The sequence below is a fragment of the Poecilia formosa genome, unplaced genomic scaffold (assembly GCF_000485575.1).
Source record: "Poecilia formosa unplaced genomic scaffold, Poecilia_formosa-5.1.2 Scaffold184, whole genome shotgun sequence".
Taxonomy (NCBI): Eukaryota; Metazoa; Chordata; class Actinopteri; order Cyprinodontiformes; family Poeciliidae; genus Poecilia; species Poecilia formosa.
Window position 1 is genome coordinate 1,467,616 of NW_006800123.1, and position 23,428 is coordinate 1,491,043.

Sequence of the window (23,428 nt, forward strand, 5' to 3'; positions counted from 1 at the left end):
ATATTAGGTGGACAAAATGCAGCTTAAAAAAGCTGAAATATGTAGATTAAATGGTGTTTAAAGCCTGGTGTTGGCAGGAGTGCAATTCATTTTCCTTTTAGGTAAATTCAGTTTCAAGACTCCAATAATTGATATCTAACAGGAAGAAGTTACTTGAAGTTAATCTGGATTGACTGAGTGATAATCTCCCTCATTTCACAGGGTTGACAGGAATCAGAACCACATCAGAGGCAATAAGGTGCAATAAAATCCTCAGTATGATGTACAACTATGTGACTTTATAGGTTTGTTGTTGCCATTTTTATGAATTTTTAAGGATTCAAGGATTTTATTGTCATTCCATTTCGCAAATTTTGTGGTACGGCATTTGAACTCAGGTCCCAGATCAGGAAGTCTAATAAATAAATAATGGAGTACTCTATACTAGATATGTGTGTAAATAAATTAATGATTTTTTTAAAAAGTAAGAAGTAGCTGAATTATGTGCAGCTTGAGTACGGCAGTTTAACTGCTGCAGAGAAGAAATTGTTCTATATAACAGTGGTTATAATTTTTAGCAATTGTCAGTGAAAATATTTACGCAAAAAATGAACAGTTGAGCAGTTGAAGTGCACAGATATAAAAGTTTGTGCGGATAAGAGACACCCTGCAAACACCTGTTGGAAAAACACATCTGCAGATTTTCTGAGAATGTTTTCACCATAATTAATGAACAGCATGGGGAAGCGTTGTTTTGTTTAGGTCAGTATGATCTGCTGAAGGCGGAGTGTCAGAAAGAGTAGAAACTTCTTAAAGAGACAAAGTCAAATTTATTTTAAGTTATATTCCAAGGCAGAGCATTTTTATAAGGACTGAAGGTAACAGTTACTGGATTGTGCTCTAAAAATACACAGTATCATCCATTTAAATGTTTCACATCATTAAATACATGTTAATCTTGTTTGTCTGATCACTTTTTGGAAGTTTCACCACTTTCCATGTTGGATACAGGCTGTAACTCAGGTTTTCTGAATATTTAAATGTCTTTGTTGTCTTCTCTGTATTTAACAGACTAAATTCAGGTCTGTAGTCAGATTATTTGATGTAATATATTTTGACATCAGCTCAAGAGTGAAAGAGGAAAAATAACGTTATGTTCAGTTTCAGGGGAAGTACATTTACCATTGTTTCTATCAAACGCGTAAGTGAAACCTCAGTGGTGATTTATGATGACCAAAAACACTGAGGTAGGATTATTGTCCCATTGAGGGTAATTTATCTCACATTTACTAAACTTCAAACAGCTTTTAAAGAGAAAATTCAAGCCGTTCCTGCTCCTTTTAATAGACCCATGTCGCTTAGCCATTTAAAAATTTTGAATTGAATTCCAGCCCAGCAGTGTGCACCTCTACTCATAAAGCCAAAGGCAGTGGGTGATTGAAAGTGTGGAGAAAATTAGTTTTATGTCTCTCCGTCTTGTGGACGGGAGCCATTTTTCAGGATAGGGGTTGATATGTGAAATGTCTAATTTGACATAAAATTCATTTAGCACCTCCTTTTTCCTCATTGTAGATTTAATTTCTAACTCCAAATAAGGCAGAATGCGGCGACTGCAGTTCATCTTCGCAGCCGTTTTCAGTCACGGCCCAAAACATGCACAAATAAACGACGTGCTGCGCCGCTGAGATGCTTCGGAGGCCGTCATACAAACAGAGACATTGATTTACAAATAGATGGGGAGCATTTTCACAGCTGTTCCCATTGCTTTTGCTGCAGAGACACAGAAACAGACAAGATATTAATGGACAGAACCCACAAGGCAATTATTTCAGCTCTGCGGTACATGGCAGCGAGACCAATGGGGAAGGTGTATCGGGTTACCTTTCAGTGTTCTGAGTCAGTAAGCAGCATCTCCAGCTTTCTCCCGCCAGTCAAGCTGCCTTGGCAACAATCGGCGCAGAGTGGCTGAGGAGAAATGTACAGCGCTAGAGATTACAACAGGAATCAATTCAGTCAGCTCCCTCCATGCGGAATAAATAAAGAACGGTGACACATACTTATGTGTGCAACATCGGCAGCGAGAGGAAATTATAAAACATGATTTAAAAAGATTAAGCCGTAATGAAAAAAGTGAGTGCTATCCATGCTTCAATGGCTTGTTGAGTCACTTTAGTAGTCGTTTTCTGTCTGACCTTATCATTCTCTCAAGTTGTTGTGGAGGAATTTTCTCACTTTTATTTCATCAGGTGTTTCTGTCCAGGTCAATTAAGGCTCCAACATGTGACCTTTTTTTGTACATATTTGTTAAAACTGTCACCGTGTCGTGACAAGTGATGAAAAGATCGAGCTCCTGCACCTCCATTTCAGCAAACGACTGTAAGAAGCTTTTCTAAAAAAAAAGAAAAAGAAATTTGGTCCAAGTCAAACAGTTTAAAAATACTTAGGAAATGTGAGTACACTTCTAAATTTGAGGAAATAAAAAAAAATCTGTAATTATCATGTCTGTAGGAATCATTTTGGTGATCCTAGCTGACAACATGAAACATTCGTTCCAATGTACTGTCAGGCGGTAGCGGGAATAAAAGGCTGTCTGTCTCTTTGTGCGGCGTGCACAAAAGTTTGATTTTAACTGCTTATTACCTAAAAGTCAACGTGTGTCAGACGTTTGTGTTTTGTCATTTTTTTAAAATGAGATGCCACCTTTTGAAAAATTGAAGCAACCTTGCGTACATGAACATCCTGGCATGAAAGAAAAACTGAAGACCTGCCTGTTTTGTGCTCTTTATCGACAAGTTGTGATGCTGCAAAAGCTGCAGTCGATTTCAAAGAGGGGAGTCGCTTCAAAAGAAATCAATGAAGATCAAGACTTCTGGGATGTGGTTGTTTTATTCTGCTCTTTGTAGGGGCAGTTTTATGTAAAATTATTATTTCATGCATGTCTGAGAAATCCTATAATATTCATAACAACCATTCAGCTGCGCAGAACGCCTGGATGGACCTAGCTCCGCCTTCTTTGCAGCTGCTGCACAGAGCAACCCTGTCCTTTCTTTCAACCACTCTGCTCCTTCAGACTAGCCACGGGCAATTAACAAACACCTGTTGGAACTGCACACCTGCTGAGCTCGTTATAGGAGCTACTTCTCAGTGCAACGCTGGCAAAACGTTGCTGAAGGGTTAAAAGAGGAGCGCCGTTGTGATAACTTCCTGCAAGTGGAGTTTCAGAAAGAGCAGGAGATTTTAAAGAGACAGAGGCCCAATTTCAAGGCATTAAATTACAAAGTCAAATTTCTTTAAAGTTATATTTGATATATATATATATATATATAGCAATTTTATAACAACTGAAAGAAACACACGTACTCGATTGTGCTATAAAATGGCCCCATGTGCTTAGAAAACACATACTACTGCCCCGTGAAGTAATAAAGGGGCAGTGGAAACTTAACTTGAACATTAAGTTTTCTGAGACGGTTCTTGGATGCACCTCCTACTCTCATCATGATGTGATCACGTCAGAGAATGAGATGCTTGATGGAGGTTGTAATTTTAGTTAAAAAAAAAAAAGCAAGGTCAGATGGAGAAGCACCGATGAAATAAATGTGTGTCCTTCCCCTAAGAAAACAACAGCGAGTCAGACATGAAGTACACCAGTACGGAGCTGTAAAATAGCCCCGTGATCAGCCCCCCGTCCTGATTTATCTGACAACAGAAGCAATCTAACGCTTCTGCTCTGATTTGTCATGTTCGCTGTGACCTGTCTGCAAACATCAATTTGAAGTTGGTGTCAGACTGCTGGTTGGAGCCGCCACAGGATGGAGGGCGAGCATGTACGTCCGTGTACCTGCAAGCACATTAATTTTCGACGTCGGCTGCAGATAAACATCAAGGCCACTTGACAGACTGCAAGCAGCTCTGGTTCCCCACACATGCACCAACCCACACAGAGGAGCGACAAACTGGAGCAACATTATAGACATGAATCATCACTCAGGCATATTGTTGTACAGAAAAAACAACCGTCACATCCTCTTATCTACTGATGAGTCGCTTCTGTTTTCATGTATAAGAACGGAGAGGAAAAACTCATTAAAAGGGATTTAGTCTGAGGCATTTGCTGGGCTCTCACAGAGGAAGGTGATCGTCCGATTTATGAGGCAGCAAAAGCAGCATTGAGAGGTCAGAGGGGTCAGGTGTTGAACCTTCACACACGATCATAAAACTGCAGATCATTGTCACCGTGTGTTTGACTTAGAGCTTTTATTTGCCGTCTCTTTTTCTGGTTTTTGTCAGATTGCTGTGAAAAAGTGTCTTTTTCTCTGTTTCAGATCAAGATAGCATGAATAAATGCAATATTCAACTGATATTTTTGATTTAATCCAAACAATGGTTTACGATTCTGTAACTGCCCAAAAATCGTACTCAAGTAGAACAATTTCAACATATTTGTACTCAAGTAAAAGTAAAACGTAGCCAAGAAATTACTCAAGAGTAAGAGTAAAAATATATTAAGTAAAAAGTCTAAGCAACTGATAAAATTATCAATCTTTTAATATTTAAAAATTACAGAATAAGACAGACCAAAATACTAAGTTAAGTGAAAATTTGGGTATTTTAAGGACCAAAATGACAATAATTCACATAATAAAAAAAATTACTAAATAATTGTTTTCCAGATTAGTTTCTTTCAATAAAAAAACTTATGAAACTTTAACAGAAACTGAAGGAATGAATATTGGCTGTAGGTTAGTTTTAATTCAGCAAGTGCAAGGCATTCTGGGTAAATACAAACAAAACAAACGTCTGAGTCTAGTGTGAGCAGGAGAAATGGCTCGTGGCATTTTACAAAAGAGAAATCTAACAACCGCTAAATCTCGACGCCACTTCCTTTCTGTTTACATTTTATGAAGAAGGAAGTTGTGTCTTCTTACGAGGTTTCTGTGTCATTTCCTTCTGTGGTTTTTGCTGCAGCGAAACCACAGGCGAGGAGGGGAACAGGTTTTTTAAAAGGATTTGGATTGTTTGACAGTGTGGTGTGAAAGCAAACCACAGCAAATGAAAATGTAACAAATGTTGCAATTTTTGAATCTACTGGACTATCAGGTGTGAAAACAGCCTTCGATCCCAAAGCGATTGATGGACATAAATCATGAAAAATCAAAACATCCGCTCAACATCATAATACGTAATAACTACAGTATTTTTATGCCAGATGTAAGTAAGTTTGGTAGACCACCGACTCCTGGAAAGGTTCCCTCACTAGTCATTGACTGAATGTCATTGACTTTATCATGTTTTTGAATGTTTTGAAATTGGGGTAAACATGTTCTGCTTTTTAGATCCTTTAGTTAACTTTAAGTTCAGAAAATAAATGTATGATTTTGCAGGCGTGAAATAAAACTTCTCCACATCATCTCCAACCCAGAAAGCTGGAAGCTGTCGATCACAGAGCCAAATGACCTGCAAAAATCAAACTCGGCTTACTAAAAGAAACGTGGTTAATCAGTTATTTTATGTTTTAAAAAAGGAGCCAATTACTTTCTCACATTTATATGCTGATACCTTTATTTGCCCTTTATTAAATGAAGTCAATTGGCAGTGAGGATTTATCGAGGTTTTCATGGGTGCAACCAAGGAAGTCCTTTTTTCTACAAATGTGGCTCCAATTAGGAATAAGTGGGTTTCCAGTGGTGTAAGAATTATTGCCAAAAAGCAGTGTTGCAACAAATAAACTAATCAAATAATCACAACTGTTTATTTTTATTAAAATTAGTTAACACTGACAGAATGAAAGGTGTGGATTCTGTCTTTTATAGCCTCACCTGCTACGAAATACACTTAAAATCCACATTTCTCCCCGCTGGGTTAAAGAAAACTAATTATCTGTTGGAAAAATGGAAATCAAAATAAAATTTATGTGCCTGATAGTCGAAGACTGTTTGGCTAATCTGTCTGAGTTGTATAAACTAAGAGTCGTTTTACCATAAAGAGTGTGTGCAATAAAGGAAGAAAGACACAAGTATGAAAAATATGTGTGTGTGAGCGTGATATTCCAACATCAGTGTTTCCTTGGTTACTAATCCTATTTACTGAGGATTGGATCCATTATTTAGGTTCTCAGTCTCAAAGCTGAGTAGTTGCTATCACCCTGTGTCAGGGACAGAGACTCAGAGCAGGTAAATATTGAATATTTAGTGTTTTCTCCACACCACTTCTGAGTGATTAATTCACTAAAGGGATCCATTTCGAGCATAAGCTGTCATAAAAACCTAGATTTTTACAGCTAGAGTGAAACAAGCATTGAAGAGTGTCTTGTATCTATTGGTTTAATAATAGCTACCACAGATACAGCTGTAAGGTTGCATCCTTTCCACGGACTGGAATAGTTTTTCTGATCCTGCAGCTCCTCGTCTATCATAAAAAAAGACATTCAAGCAGTTAAAAAGAAGAAGAAATAAAAAAAAAATCAGCCAGTAAAGTAAAAATAATCGGAGAGGGTTCTAACAAAAGCAGAGGATGGTGTTTGCTGCAGAGTTGACACAAACAGAAAGTCTGAATAAAACGGCACCACAAATTACATCCTCCTCGTTTTGCCCTCGATAAAAGGACACAACAATATGCGCATTGAAACAGGAAATCTTTCAAACCTCTGTGTTTGGCTTCTCACAAAGCAGAGATAACCACCATGACATTCACATATTGTTGCTCCTTCTTGTGTTGCCCTCAGTCACCCAGTAATAACATTTCAGCCATGCAAAAAATGCGGTGGCTTGGTTAAACAGTTGACTGGCCAATGACCTCGTGTGTCACTTTACATTATTTACAGAAACTAAAGTGGATCTTTAACAAGACTCTCTTTCAGCAAGAGTGCGTCTAACTTCATTTAGTTTCCGGCAAAACACTCAGCATGTGTCATGAAGTCTCAGGCTTTTTCGTATTACACGGATAAAAATGAAATAAGTAATTGCTGGGGTAGCGTTAGTTTGGAGGCAGTGCTGCAGTTTAATTTAGCTGATCAACTCACAGATTGTTCAACTACTACATCTCCTGTTAAAAATTTAATAGTTGTACAAGAGACGGGAAATAAATGGTGCCACTCTTTGCTCTCGTTCTTAAACAGAGAAGTTTGCAGAGATCCTAGACCACAGGTGTCAAACTCAAGGCCCGGGAGCCAAATATGGCCCGCCATAGCTTTTTATTTGGCCCTCTAGAGTCCAAATTACATCATTAAGTCCTTGCAGATTTTCACAAATCTGCAAAATTCAAACAAAATCAACAAATTTCTAATTTTTTTCTATTTTTCTGCTAATTTTCTCAAAATTGGTCAAAAACACTGAATGCGTATCTGATACGGCAAGTGATAATAGGAGTCATATTTAACATCATACATTACCGTAAATATTGTAAAGATTTCTTACAAACATTTCTAAATGTTCACCAAAAAAATTTATCAAAACAGAAAAATAAAACAATCACAAAATCCCAGAGAAAAAGCTATTTATTGATATTTTTATAGTTTAATTGGTTTTATCAATATATTCTGGCACAACCGGCCCTTTAAGAACATTCAGATTTTTTATATGGCCCTAAATGAAAATGAGTTTGACACCCCTGTCTTAGACAGTCAGGAAAAGTCTGAAATTTAAAGTTTTTTGTCCTGGTTTGGATGAATATGAGTAAAAAAAAAATAGTATATTGAAAAAAGTTTTTACTTCCATGTTGTTTTTTTTCTATTTCATTCTCATTTTCATTTAATTTTGTGAAGGAGATGTTGGTGGATTTCTTACTAAGATCTTGTTCATTACCAGATTTTGTACGGTACAATGTGTTTGACTTACTTAATGAGAAATAAACCATCAAACTCCCAGTACAAACTGGAAGTACAAACTCCCAGTGCAAAGTGTATCTGGAGCCTGTGGAAGAAACTTTGAGCACAAAATCCCACCTGATTCAAGATCCAACTAACAAAATAAATTGAGATTGTGGCCAAATGGCTAATTTCCATCTCTAGTCCCATTGGCAGGTTTTATTATGTTTAATAATAAGAAAAAGCAGCCTCAGACTACTGCATGATCAACTCTTCAACAGAGAAAAGGAGGCAATGAAACAGTTGCTTGCAATTTGTTGTCTATATTGGTTAAATAATTTAGACTTTAAGTTGATAAGTAAGTTGAATGGCGTTAGCATAGTGGTGTGTAGCTATGCTAATCCTTTCATTCATTTGAAAGGATTATGAGTCATAAACCTTTATGTAAATGTTTTATTTTCCAAAGTGTTTTTGATTTTCTTTAGGCATAAAAAGCAATAAAAAAATATCAAATAAAATTCTAGGTGACCAGTTGTAATTTTCTCCAAATACTGGATACATCTGAGTTGCTTTTTCGTCTGTCTGCCATATTGGATTTAACAAAAACTTTCCTGCACTTGCAGTGGATGGCCAGTAGTTGATAGTGTATTGGATGATGCACTTGTGTCCACTTCAGTGGTCTGTGTGCATTTATAACATAAAAATATACAAGAAACAAAAGAAAATGGCTTTTAGATAGTTACCCACTGCAGTGACCTCTATGTGTGAAAGGGCTAAGCTAAACAGGCTAAGCTAATCAGCTAACAAATCTACTGTGCAGTTTTCAAATGCTAAACAGATCCATTGTGTTATTCAACTTTTAACCCACTATTCAATGTAATCTAAACATCAGTGCATTTAGATGAAATTGCTCATTTCTACAGTTTGTGCCCCTTCCTGACAAATCTAGACACCATCTGCTAAAAGCATTTGGTCCATTTTATATTTTATTTTGAGACTGTGCTGTTCATGATATCAAACATGTGTGGTGTATTTTTCTCAGGAGCAGAATAAGCTGGAGCTGGCCTGTCCAGCCACTAAAGTTCTTCCCTTCCGTTCCTTCCTTCCTCTGTGTCCCAGGAGGGCAACTGGAGGAGAATGACTGGTAAAACCCAGACCAGCAACGTGACCAATAAGAATGATCCTCGTTCCCTCAACTCCAGAGTCTTCATCGGGAACCTCAACACAGCCATCGTTAAGAAGACCGACATAGAGGTCATCTTCGCCAAGTACGGCAAGATAGTGGGTTGCTCTGTGCATAAAGGTTACGCGTTTGTACAGTACATAAACGAAAGGAACGCCCGAGCCGCCGTGGCAGGAGAAAACGCCCGGATCATTGCTGGACAGCCTCTAGGTGAGTCGTTTCTTGCATTTCAGTTTTCATTTGAAACTAATGAGCGAGTGGAGAGCTACAGCCATTGCTGCACTTTCCCCTTGAAACAGAAAACATTTCAGCCGAGCCGGGAACAGGACTGCCTCCCCTGGGAACACCGAATGCCTCAGGCTTTCCTCAGACTTTCAGTTCAGAACCTCTATTGTCTCTGAAGTACTGAACCCACTGAACTGTCTGTTCGTTGTCAGGCTGTTTTGGAGAAAATCCCCTCTGAAAGTGTAAATCATCCACTTGGGGGACTTGATTTTACCATTTACCAAACAGCAATGTGGTAACAGCACGTCAAAGCTCTCGTACCAAACAATTTAGAGCAGAACATGATATGTTAAGTGGCCTGGGATATCGCTGCAGTGCTGTGTTTGAGCGTTTCCTTTGCTCCTGCACAGACTTTGCAGTGGATTGTTTCAGAGGATTTTAAGGTGGTAATTTATCGTGTCTTTTATTATATCCAAAGAAATTAGGAAAATGTGGAACGCATTAAAAAATCCTGGTTGTTCAGATTTCCCTCTCCAAAATCAAAGATGGAGTATATAACTTTAATTTTTTTTAAAAAAAATTAATTTAAAATTTGGTAAAAACAAGGTGGGAAAGGTTGAAAAGAAAAAAAAAAAAAGGAAAAAAAATCAAACTCATCTGCCTTCTCCCAGTACTAACTAGAAGCAACCAATCAGGGCCAGGAGGAGGGTCTTAGCGCTGTCAATCATCCTCTTGGACAACACAGCTTCTTCCTGAGTGTGCCAGGAATGCTAAGGCTAGTTAGCATGGCCACAATGACGGCAGATAAACAGTTTAATGCAACGTTACATTGTTTCTCCGCCACTATCACATTTAGCAACATGTACATGAGGTTGACTAACAACGCTAAGACCCTCCTCTTGGCTCTGATTGGCTGTTTCTGACCGGGACCGGTGCATTTCTGGAAGCTCACAGAAGAGCCTGATCTTTTCAAAGACATTTCATTAGCATATAGTAACATTTTAACAAATATGTAAAATATATTTTTATAAAAGTTACATACTGCAGTTTTTAAAGAGCTCTTGCTCCTGTTTATATTTTGAAGACATTTTGTTTGTTCAGGTGGCATCTTATATTATATTACATTATTCATGGGCGGCTGTGAATGTTGGTAGTCCACTGTTAAGTTATTTTAGTACAACTCAGGTTGCTGGTGTTTTTCCTTCCAGTTTTTCCATCCACTTAACTTTCCTTTAACAGGCTTATATACGGTACCCTGTGAACAGCTATCTTCTTTAGTAGGAACCTTTTGTTACTTTCTGTCGTTGGGAAGGGTGTCAGTGACTGTCTGCTTGATTGTGTTGGCCAAAACATTTATGATTCAAAATATTCTTTGCTGGTTTTACATAATAATATAATTTTCTCAAAAACTTTATTTTCGGGTTTTCATTAGACACAATCATCATAATTACTGTGAATAAACACTTCAAATATATGACACGGCATGTGTAAGTTTTTTAAAATAATTAATGAAATATATCATCTACTGAGGTCCACACACCTTCCTGAAACTTGCACAAATAATGTTTACGGTCGTAACCTTTCACCAGAAACTCACTTAGAAAAACAAAACTATGCCTTTCACTTGCTGAGGTCAGAAATGCTGTTGCCAAAACAGACACCAGAACTCAACCAGCTGGTATAAAAGTAATATTTTCCAATAAAAAGAGAAAATACATGCAGAAGGAAAGCTTGTGATTTCTTTGCAAAAGTCATTCTGCATTCCTCATGTGTTATTGCCTGCAATTTTTTTTTTTTTTTTATTTATTATTTGAGAGAGCAAATAGATTGAAAGTGCTTTTATCCCCAGTGAGTTTGGCTCACACCAACGAGGGGATTGCGCCCTCGCCGTATTAGTCAATCTACAAGTTAGGTGGCGGGGGCAGGGATGGGAGATACATCCTTAATTGACAATTAAAGCCACACTCGGCCTCATCCTCTCAAGCTGATCCTTCTAATAATAACACAGCGGAGAAATGAATCGGCTATATAATGATTTGGGTCGAGGAAGGACCTCTGCAAAGGATGCGGCTTCCAGCACAAAAACATTTCATTAAAGTGTTATTACTTGCAAGTTGATTGCATGCCGGTTTCAAAGGTAAGCTCGTATATTGTTGTTTCTGAAGGGACAGCGCTCATATTTTTCGATTTCAAGACATTATTGAGTGTGTTTACTGAGTTCAGTCACACTGAAGGCAGAAAAAGGTGAAAAAAGCACTTTTTAAAAAAAGGAAGAGACTGTTTTGACTTCAGAAATTTTTTCCAGGAGGTCAGAAACGGCGAGTAAAAAGTGCCTCTCCTCTCAGTGACACATAAGACTGCAGAGTCATCGCATGCTCCCACCACTGGAAATGAGACTGCGTGGAAACCGAATGTTTGTCTGCATCAGGATGAAGAACAGGATGAAATATTCTACAATAACACAGCTGGAAGCACCGCCTTCCACCGGCGCTGAATGAAAAACTCAATGGTTCATTACTCCGTCAAATATGAAGAGGAGTTAATGACGTCATCGCTTGGATTCAGAAAACAGCTTTCATTACTAAATAATGCCGCGTGTGATGCTGTTCTGAACTGCATTTTGCTCTTCTGTGGTGAAGATTTAAGTGCTTTGCATGAGGCAAGATGTAAGATATTTTAAATGCATTTCTCTCTGAAATATACAGAGTTAAAGAAATCTCTAAATCTCAAAATGACAAACTCAAAAAAATACAGAAGCCTATGTGATGTGGACAAACATTTTTCAATAGTAAGTAAATGGTTTAGTAAGATGATTATGTATTTTGATAGAAATGTTTGTTAGTTTGTCAATTGAGTTCATTAAATATACACATAGTCCTAGATTCATCTCCTTACACATTTACAAACTACTAGAGATGTGCGATTGAAGTTAAAATAAATTCCTTTTGGACTGCGTTGTTCTACACTTTGCTTCATCCAGAGACAAAACAATTACTTAGTGAAGGTGTGGACTAATTTTAGATTTAAACATCCATTTGCTACCTTTTAGCCAAATATGTATGTGATGTGCCAGTTGGACGCTATGGAGTTTGCCAGAATTTGCCTCCACTATGAAGAGACCCGAACAAGATGGCTGTCAACGTTAATTCAATATTTGGAAGCGTGACCGACATGGACTGAACGGCTTTGTTTTCTTCCTCTGCTGCTATTAGTAAAACTACAAAAAATGTCAGAAAATTGACATCATCATTCACAACATTTCCTTCTGTTCTCTGATTGGCTCAGTAGAAATTCTTCTGGAGAAATCCAAGTGAATGGGAGAAAGCCCCAACAGAGCACTGTAGGAAGATGAGAATTGACCAGAATTGCACAGGAATGATATGGCTACATAACATACCTCAACTCTGAGATGACTGCGTGTTTATTTGGATTCGATGACTGAGGTGATTGATCAGATTCGGTACCTTCCTTATGATCAGCCTGGATGCATCTTAAGACCAAGAGTGAACAGCATCTTTGGGACAAACTTCTGGTTGCAAAGTGCTGTTAGAAGCGATCCAAATTGGTTTCTTATTGACACAACACTGTTTGAGTCTGAAAAAACTATAAACTTTGGTCTGAATAGTTACAATAGTCAGAAAATGAGTAAAAAAAAGCAAATATTACAACCTCCGGAAAGTATTGCGTTGCAACAATGTCTTGCTCAATGATAGCTAAAAGTAAAGAAAAAAGTGGCAAGATGAAAACCTTCTGCCTTTTATTGCTTGCTTTTGCTATTCAGTAGCTTTATTGGGCTGCTGCAGTGACAATAAAATAATATATTTTACTCGAAAAACTGCTGACCTGAACAAAATAGAAACCTTATTCAATGGAAAATTATCAGTCAACGTGAATTAAAATACTTTTTTCAACATTTGTAGACATTTTCTGCATTAATTGTTGTTAAAACACACTGCTTCATGCGCTCTCAGCAAATATTGCTGGCGCCTCTGGTCTTATTTATGGTGAAATGAGCTCCAGCCTTGTTTTTCCTGTTTCTGAAGGCAGTTATTACAGCCGTGTCTTGTTGTGGCTTTTGTGTGTCTGCCCTGAGCCGGCCGATGAGTGATTGGCAGGAGGTGATTGAAGTCCTGATGGAAAAGGACAATGAAAGAATAGCATCCTACATTTTTCTGAGGGAGGCCTTGTGTAAAGGTGAAAGGAACTGTGCAAACCGGAAAGATTCGGACTCTAACGACATCTCCGGAGAGCCTGTCTTTTATAGTAACAACGCATGATAATCTGTCTGGTGGGGACTTATTTTGAGGAGCTTGACCCTCCCTAAAGAGATCTGCATTCCCTTCACCTGGAAGTTTCATGGTGAAGGTCCATCCCATTACAATATTAATGACCACAGTGAAGGATAATGTGTGATGGATCACCAATCATCCTGCCTCCAAATGGCATTGGCAAGAGTTGGGCACATAAATAATAAAGTGATTTAGATGCAAAATCCATCCTAAGCGGATTACAAACGCAGTGGCACTGCAATCAATCGTCATTTTGGGCCAACAGGATGCATAGCAAGCAGGATTCTGAGAGTAAACTATACGAGTAAGCAGCAGAGGAATGAGCAGAGACAGGTATGCAACCGAATGCCGTATGTAGTCACACTTACTCTCTCATTATTTTTCAAGAACAGGCTTTTAAAGCAAACCCTTGCACAAAGAACTACAAAACGTGACGTGACTAACAAAATTACTTTACAACATCTTTTGGAAAAATCTTGCTTTGTTAATTAATTTGAGTATTAAATAAAAGAGCTGTCAAAAATTAGATCAAGGTTTTTTCACAAAGAGTTGATTTTAAGCTGCTAAAACCCTTAGAGTAAATATATAATTTGACTTTTGTTTTCTTTAAATGTGGTTGTTATGTATTTTATAGGCACATAGTGTCACTTTATACCACAATCAAGCAGGTTATGTTACTTTCAGTTGTTATAAAAATGCAGTATAAATAACTTAAAAGAAAGATAGCTATATCTGATGCTTTGAAATTGGCCTTTATCTCTTTGAGGAACCCCTTTCTGATACTTCCACATCAGTGCTACTCTGTGATAGAACCATTCTCAGGAGCGTTGGACTGAGAAGTAGTTGGTATGATAAGTTCAGCAGATACTCAGTTACAGGTGTTTAGTATTTGCTGCTGCTAGTCTGGAGGAGTTGAGTGGGGGAAGTGTGTGTGAGATGAGAGCTCCAAGAAGTAGCTTTGTGGAAATAGGTGGCACTTTCTGCTGACCCTTTGAAACTAGATCACTCAATCATTCGAGACGCCATGATGGACGCCGGAAGTGAGGGATGGGAGTCTCGAACAGAGCGACTGAAATTGATTTTTCCAGTTTATTCATGGCTTCTACTTGTTTGAGTCTGTGAACGTAACACAGCTGGTTGGGGCTCACAGACGGCGGTGTTTACACAAATTGGAAACGGCTAGCTTAGAAACCGACCCGTACCTCCTCCCTCCTGAGGTGTTAATCAAATTATTGACTGAATTCGCACCACATAATTTATATTAATAAGTTGGAAACGGTGATTCCCCTTAAACCAAAGCAGAATTTAAAACGTACAAAAGATGAGATACTAACCAGTTTTTTCCATACATGCTAGGCTACATGACCTGTGGCATTGTCTCCATGGTAACCACTGGTTAGACGCATACCTTCTCCATAATGTGATATTTGGTATCTTTCCAATAATACTTATAAAGTAAATGATCGTTAGTCTTCTTACCTTATAAAAAGTGTTTGCTGCTAATACGCGGTCATTATGCCAGTCATTATGATTGACGGCTGCTTTCCATCACCGCTGTATGTTTCCTCATTAAAAGCTATAAAATAAAATGACAAGTTCGGTTTGCATCCTTGCAGACATTGAGTTTTAAAGAAAACTTGGTCCACAACATAGCAAAACACTGACATAATAGAAGTTATCGCAGCTACATGTGACTTCATGTAGTTTTTGTTTTTTAATTTGTCGTCTGTGTTTAATACTCTGTGGACCCAACTATGTAAAAATCAGACTGTACGTTGCTTTGTTTTCAGACCTGAATATTAGCCATAGGACTGATGACAAAGCTGGTTTTGTGCTAACATTCAACAGGCTTTCATGTGTCTGATTCGCCTTGTGAAAAAGACATTGATTTGGCCCCATCTCCTTCAGCATGACACCAAACTCACTTGTAAAATGATTGCAAGATGAAAAGACAGTTTAAAAGAAACAGCTACTTACCTAGACAAATATTAGGCAGTTGAGGCAGCAAAGAAAAATGCAGCACCTCGGTATAAAACTCGTGTGACTCAGTGAATAAATATCACAGGCTTAACATTGCGTGAGCGCCACAGCCCGGGGGGATTTCTTCTTTAATGTCGATCCAGCCCAATCCTCCTTCGTCTTCTCCACCTGGCTGTTGTAAGTCTTTCCATTTTCACCAACAGCATTCACAGGCTCGCTCCCCGCTTTGATATTTGTGCGGATAATTCAAAGGGTGTCTACAATGGCTGCACACTTCACTAACTTAACTTTGAGTGCCAGTTTTTTGAAGCATGAACAGCCGTGAGTGAGAGTCCCTGTGGGCGTTGCAGCGAGATGGGCCAATTCCTCCTGATCTGCTGGACTGAGCCGTGCCAAAGCTAACCCCATGAGGAAGTCTCGGTATCTTTCATGTCCCTTCCTTTGCCTCCGAGGCCGTAGGAATATTTAATGCATCTGAGCATGTGTGTGCAGGAAGCCATGCGAGAATTCAGCTTTGTGCCTCATTCGATTAAAGAAAAGGACTACTCCGCACAAATTGCTATATCAATATATAATCTATTTCTTCTCCTTCCGCTCTTAGTCCCTCTTGCTATCTTTCTGTGTCCTTGCGGGTGATTAGAATGCACCCCGGTTGTCTGTCTGCTTCCTCATTAATCACGCTCTGAAGGAGAGGCCCGGATGTTGAATGCACAGTTAGCCTGACCCGGTCCTTAACAAAAGCCTCTAGAAATAACACCAGGTATTGAGTTGCACAGAGGCTCATGGTCGTGCCAAACCAAAGCTTCTTTCTCTGCTATGACGATCAAGCTTGCTATTTACCTCGGCTGCAAGATGCTTTTTTTTTTTTTCCAGTCTCGGCTTCATACATTCTGGCAAATGCTTAGCTGGGGCCAGAGCCACTGTGTGGACTGGAAGTGAGATGGATTACCGTGTGGATTTTGGCATCAGACACTGCGGCTAATTCTCTGATTAGAAACCGAGGTTTCAACAGTGGAGAAACACTGAGCTGTGAATCAGAGTCGACTCTGTGGGCTCCACAGGCTCTGGTGGTCTGGGTGTGTTTGTTTCAGCTGCATTTTCTGTGTGCAGACTCATCTACAACATGTAGAATATTACTTTACATTACACATAACCAACAACTCTGTATGAATCTGTTTTATCAGAATTAAGGTGTGTTCTCACTAGGAAAGCCTTCAATCTGCTTGCTTGGTCCAGACCAAAAGAAAACTTTCTTTTTTGTTTGGTTTCTTTCACATTTTGCCTTTTTGCAAGCAGACTACATCTTGCTAAAAAAGCCAAATGGTTGATGATTATTGCTCCCTTTGCTTGTTGAATTTTTGTTGTGCACATTTCCAAAAACACTTTATTGATCCCAAAGGGGAATTAAATGTTGCTACAACTCATACTAATTCAAAATTCTTAAAAAATTGCAACTGCAATTCCATTTTGAATGTCAAGAGCAACTCAATCAAGGAAAGTTTTGTGATGTTTCTAACTTTGCATTGGATGCTGCATGCTGAGTAAGAAGCGATGCTCTGTGGAAAAAACTGGATCAGGTACAATTTGACGTAGATGCAGCTGTAATGTTAGCAACACTCATTTTTACCATAATGTCCAGCAGCCGTGGCTCATGAAGTCCGAAAAGATTCATATTTCCTGGAGCTGCTTTGGTCTGTATTCAAACCAGAAGCAAACCGCACCAGAATTGTCTGGAAGTGGACAGACACCACCTCCATCTGGTTGTTTGGGTGAGGTTTGAGGTTTGAGGTTTGCTTGAGTGTTTTCACACCTGCACATAAGGTCCGGACTAACGGGCACAACAAACTCTGGTCCTCTTAAAGTGGACAAAAAGCGCTTTTCCATCGGCAAGTCGTGCATTAACCGGTTAATGTCCGGTTTGATTCTACACCATAGTGAGCGTTTCTGCTCCTCGTTTTTGTAGGCAGAACAAGCCCACAGCAGCTGTGGTCAATTCTCAACAACTCTGAACAGTCGAGGTTCTGGTTCTGGTGGATTCAAATATACTCAGATATTTCGTTTTGTCTAATAGAAATTAATTTCTGGCCCAAACATAAAGGTAAAGTCATCGACCAGTTGACTATTTTGCGACAGTAACATTCTTTTACTTTATTTTCTTCAATGTGAAATGTAAGGTAAAGATTTAGGTGATGAGGTCAAAAGATGTAAACAAAAAGCCATGTCTGAACTTTTGTGTTTTTGTTTTTTTCCTTTTAATCCAAAAGAAAAATAAAATTCACATCACAAGTTAATATTATATAGTTTGGGTGTTTTACACTCTCAGTACAGAAAGCTGACCTCCGCTTCACCATTTCTCTCTCCTCTATGAGTCTTCAGAGAGTCAAGCCGTTAGCATCGCTGCTCGTGATTTGATTGTCTGATAGCAGACGGCATATCCCTGGTCTAAAGCTAAACTTTAATGTTTGCGGTTCTCAGTGACGTAAATCACTGTGACCAATGAACAAATGCGGTCAGCTGTCAATCTAATGGCTGTCAATCAAATAAACTGGATTAGTTTATGGAAAATTAATCAGGCGAGGCGGGCCGAGGCCCGTCCCGGCTCGAGGCGGGCCGAGGTCCGTCCCGGCTCGAGGCAGTCTAGTAGAAAAGTGCCTTAAATGTGCCAGATGTGAGTACATTGTAAAAAACATCTCAGTTTTTCTGTAACTTCCTAAACAGGTTGTCATATTTGGAGTAATTTGGTAATTGTGGTTATAAATGATCTTGTAATGTTCTTTGCTCAATCACTTCCTCATCTGTTCTTGAATTTCTTCATCTCCTGACATGATATGTTGCTTTTTGCGATATATTGTAGATTCAATGCAAGTGATGTCTTGATTTTACAGCTCTGGTAGCAAAGAGTGAAACTAAACTCATGATTTAACAAGAGGAGGGATTACTTTGTCCCACAGATCCAGGTTGGTTTGGGCAGCATTTTTTTACTCTGGATGTCTTTGATATTAAAAATTTGTTGAAGCACCAGTGAGGGTGATAAAGTGGTTGTATGAAGTTCACAGCTAGGTCCTTTCATAATGCATCACTTTTCATTCGTGTCCTAATATCTTCCAGCTGACCAGCTCGCCACTTCAGATTCCAGGGAAATTCATCTTTCCTTTAACCGACTGAGGGATTTTTCTAGCTGATAGCAGTTGCTAAATAGGCCTGTGGGGGCCCACTCTGCGCTGGGTGGTGTAGATGGCCTGAAACAGGATTAACATTGAGACTAACAAGCATCCTGCAAGCGTTCATTAATATTACATCTATCTGTAGAAGCAAAGGAGAGGAAGACGACGAGGGATCTCAGAGTTGTATAATTCTCATCTCTGCATAATCAAAGATGCTGCTGTGCTGCTGAGAGTTCAGGTTCACAACCGGGGCGTATTGATGCAGCCGGATGAAGGAGTCACAGGCTGATTGAGCCGGACTTCTGTGCAATCAAAGCAACATCGAACAGCAGACATGAATTTGGGCAATGACTGGATAACGTAATTGAAATAAGCACATTAACAGAAGAGTCATGCATTTGCAGGGACTTTATCTACCAGTCTCAGCGAAGTGCGTTGAAAGTAATGAGGTTTTTACGTTGGATTAGTGTTCTTCATTCGGGCATGCTGGGAGATAATACTTCAGTAAGTCGGTTGTGTGTTTGTGGCAGGTGATATGATGAAGACCTCCGTGGTGCAACCTTTACTCAAAGCCTCGGCGAAACGAGCAGCTTCATAAGAGACCCGAGACATGGAAAATCTGCCCTTTAACACTTCATACAAGTCGAAGGGGGTTCGTCGTGTCCTTCTCTTAATTCAATCGTTGACGCACAGGACGCGAAGGAGGAACCGGGGCGTTAGAAACAGGGAGCGTACAGCGCATGAGTGATGATTTGTGACTCGTGATTACACATGCAGGGGTAATTACTGGGGCCCTGGAGCATTTCCGGGGACACCAGGGCCCAAAGCTTACACCCTCTGACTCTTCGCCTTTATCTTAAAGAGAATCAGTGAGGATCAAATCAGGGCTAACAGAATAAAATTAAAAACGGCCCATAACCTCGCCCAGAGCGGAATGATGCTCCTCCATGTGTTTACTTCCCAAATTTCCTTATTTGACTTTGCACTGACTCTCCCTCCATCTCTTTGCTCCCTCGCTCTCATTTGTTGGCTTCCAGCCTTTTTTATTCCCTCATACTAATTACACTGCAGATATGAGGACTGGTGACTTATTGCATCCACTTCCTGCTGCAGGAAATCCAGATTCAGGGCGTTTCAGTGTTTTCATATATGTCACATCAGGTTTGATGCATGAAGTTTTTCTGCACCAGGAAAACTAGTTCTACCACTTTTGAACAGAATCCAGTAAAATCTCTTTTGTTGCATTACGACAAAAAACCTTAATGCATTTTAAATTTTATTGGGATTTCATGTGACAGACCAACAGAAAGTAGTGCTTAATTCACACCAGCCATGTTTAGTCTGCATTAGTCAAACTCTGGTACGTCTGGGGAGCTGTGACCCTAACTCTGATATGAACCTAAAAACCTTGGTGTCGGTTCAAATAAAGTGAACTCTTCTACAGTTTGAATGATTTGTGAACACCAACTGGACCGGAGACCACTTCAAAAGCAGGAAGTGAACTATAGTGCACTGCATTCTGGGTAAATACAACAAAAGCAAACGCGAGAGTGTGGCACTTGCAGTCGAAATGGGTTGTGATCTTTTACCAAAGACAAAAGAGAAATCCTACGTTCACTGAAACCATTGCAATTTGTGAAGGAAGAAGTCGTGCTCTGTCTTCTTTGTGCTGTTTCCTTCAGTAGTTTTTGGTGCAGCGCCACCACAGGCCAGGGAGGAAACAGGTTTTTCAAAAGGTTTGATTCATTTGACATGATGCAAAGTGAAATTGAAACACATCAACTGAAAATTTAACAATTATGCTTCCAAATCAAACTGAGTTTATGAAAACATGATTTTCATCGTCGTCTTTTTGATGACCAGCAGCACCCTGGACTTTAAGTGACTGGCTGTAAAGCAGCTGGTGAATGCAGAGATCTGGCATGGAGTGGTTTGATGGTTGGTGTGGAAACCAGCAAAGACGTCAGTCGAGTAGTTTGATCATCAGGCAAAGACGGATCATCCCACAGCTACTCGAATCTCCAGAACCAATGACGCTGACTCTGGGAGGGAATTTCTTCAGTTAAATCTCAGACACCTCTGAAGCACGTTGCAACCTACAATGGAGTGTTTTAGTTTAAAGTCAAATCAAAGTCCAGACCTAAATATAACAGATGGTCTTTGGTCAGACTTTAACATCGATGTTTACAGCTGCTTCCGCAAACATTTCATCCTCTAGACACCCAAAGTTTGTATAATTTTATTTATTTCCTACTTTATATTCACCTGTCTTCTAAAATCCATTAAGACATACATTTGTGCTTCTGGTTTCAACATAACAATCCCAAAAAGTTTAATAGTCCTGGTGAATTAGAGTCACCCAAAGGAAAGCTTTACAGAAGCAGAGCATGTAGACACATGGCTGCCTGACCCGCTGAGACCAGCTGGAAGTAACGGAGATCATTTTCCTACCTTATTTCCTGATAAATAACAACCAGAACTTCATTAGTTAAATACATTTTTCACAGCCTCCTCGTATTTCTATTAAAATCTTATCTGGAAGCTTAAAAGTATTACGCTCAACTCAGCCTCTTGTGGTTTATCAACCTCCTCTCTGCGACTGTATGGATTTAATTAGGGACATCACTCAGAAGGGGGGATAATGACTTCCACCTATACTGACCTCTTTGTAAAAAAAAAAGTGTCCAGAATATTTTGCATAATCTCAGCAGATTTGATTAAGACACTGAACTGTCTGCTGACTCGCTGAGACTCGCCTCAGATAAGAGTTGAGTTGCTGGGACCAGAGACGTCCTTATTAATAATAGGCGCTGGGAGGCGGAGGAGCGCAGCGCACAGATGTTGGCTGTTGTGTCTCAGAGGGGAAACGGACAAGCGGCAGCTTTACGGACGCAGATAGCAGCTGGTTGGGGGAGCAGTCCTGACCTTGGCCAATCCTTGTAGCTCGTTCTTTACTACGCTGCGACGAAGAAAGTGGGGAACATGTTTCAAGACAAATTATGAAGCATCATAAATCTTTAAATTGTTGGACAATCCAAAACAAAGTCAATTAAAGCGGTTTAGTGCGAAACCTAAGCACTGTATGGGTTGCAGGACCTAAAGTGTGCCGCCGTTTGCTTAGTAGCCCACCTGTGTGACAGAACTATTAATGAGCTCTGTCTGGATTTATGGGCCTCGTCTAACTGAGGAGGATGGGCTGTCTTTGTGCTGCCTGTCCTGTCAAGTGAAATCTGAGGCCCAGCCGAGACGAGCGCCTGTTATCATGAAAAAGGCAAATTCATCAGGTATTAATTTGTGTTGAAATGATGGGTCAAGACAGCCGCAGTCGCATGTGAGCCACATGAGTCTCATGGAGGCAGCAGCGTTTTGTCTGGGAAGGCTGGCCTTGAATGTGTGGTGACAGACTGCCACCCTGTGGTGGCTGCTAGTTATTACAGCCTCGACTGCCATTTTGCACAGATTGTAATTTTATTCAGTGAAAATCTTATATTTGGTTTTTTTTTCTGTTATTCTGAGTTTTAACAGTTTGTAAAAGTCTGGAATATGATTTATGCATTTTTTGGTTTGTGTTTCCTCTCATATCTTCCTCATTTCCTTTTTTTCTTGACGTTTTTCCTACTTTTATGGATTTTCTTCCTCCCTTACATACGTCCTACTGTTCTTTTTCCTGTTTTTCTTTCTACGTATACTTTATTTGTCTTTCTTTCCATTTGCCCGTCCTTACTTTTGTCCTTGTCCCTTCCTGTTTTGTGTTGTCTCTTCCATCCTTGTGTCCTTCCTTTCTCAAGTCCTTTTTTCCTTCCTTGTACTCAACTTCCTTTTTTTCTTTATATTTTCCTCCTTTTCTTCTTTGCTGGGTTAATGCCTAACCTTTTCCTTTATTTCTTTTCTGTTCTATTTTTTTTTACTGTATAGTCATGCAAATGCATTATTTTCTGAAATATTTATACAATATATTGCATATAACAATGATTACAATATTACCTCAAAACTTTGAGAGTTCCTATTTTACATTCAAAAGTGATATAAGTGCTTCAGTTATATTGACTCAACTAAAATTAGCATATTTCATAAAAACGTCATTATTTTTCTACTTTATTTTCCTACATCAAAAAAAAATATTAAAATGTGCTATTTTGGAAAAAGAAACAATAATAACCCTACTTAAATCAGGGATTTAGTTATTTTAAAATGATAAACTTTTAATAGTTTTTTTAGAAATCAAACATAAAAATCAAATTATAATCTCCTATTAAAGTTTTCTCATTTTAGTACTTTAATAATAAAATGAATAAGTCCAGTACAAATGATGCTACTATTACTACCTTCCAACTCTCTTCCTGCTAGTATATTTCTACTCCTTTATGTTATTTTTATCCATAAACTAGTACTGCTGATAATACTGCTGTACAGCTGGGAAAAGAAGTTTCTACTTCTAACTTCTGCTTTTTTTACAACATTGTTTTACATCCCATTTTCTCACAAAGTCCAGATGAAATTGATGAACTTCTCTCTCTTTCACTCTCACTGCAGATCTCAGGATCATTTGTGAACTTCATTGTCCATGAGGAATCCTGCATGACTTCATCTGTCAACCTGTCCATCACCACTGCAAACAAAACGGGGATCGTGGCTGCTGCAGATGTTTTCACACCCATGAATCCATGAAACCATGAAACCATGTGACGCTCCCACCGCACACCTCACTGCTGTCTTCCTGCTGTCACCTTGTGCATGTCCTGCACCGAACCTCCCAGCCATCCATCACTTTATATATGTAGATGTAGACGTAGTTATATATATA

The 23,428-nt window shown here is 39.1% G+C and overlaps 1 protein-coding gene and 2 long non-coding RNA genes across 6 annotated transcripts in view; 1 reads left to right on the top strand and 2 right to left on the bottom strand.

Annotated features, from left to right (window-relative positions):
- The window catches only part of ralyl (RALY RNA binding protein like), a 113,311-nt gene that overhangs the window by 46,506 nt on the left and 43,377 nt on the right, over positions 1–23,428 (top strand). For all 4 annotated transcript variants that reach the window (XM_016678489.1, XM_007565970.2, XM_016678490.1 and 1 more), the window contains one exon: positions 8,903–9,176. In XM_016678489.1, the coding sequence (XP_016533975.1) occupies positions 8,921–9,176 (256 nt within the window). In that variant the 5' untranslated portion in view covers positions 8,903–8,920. The remainder of the gene's footprint in view (positions 1–8,902; positions 9,177–23,428) is intronic.
- On the bottom strand, positions 278–2,845 carry LOC107837871 (uncharacterized). The gene is made up of 2 exons (XR_001663924.1): positions 1,861–2,845; positions 278–1,749 (listed from the first exon to the last, which is right to left on the bottom strand). It is a non-coding gene; the product is annotated as an uncharacterized LOC107837871 (long non-coding RNA).
- Positions 5,132–23,428, bottom strand: part of LOC107837869 (uncharacterized) — a 76,222-nt gene continuing 57,925 nt past the window's right edge. Inside the window, exon 4 of the long non-coding RNA XR_001663921.1 lies at positions 5,132–6,387. This is a non-coding gene — a long non-coding RNA (uncharacterized LOC107837869). The remainder of the gene's footprint in view (positions 6,388–23,428) is intronic.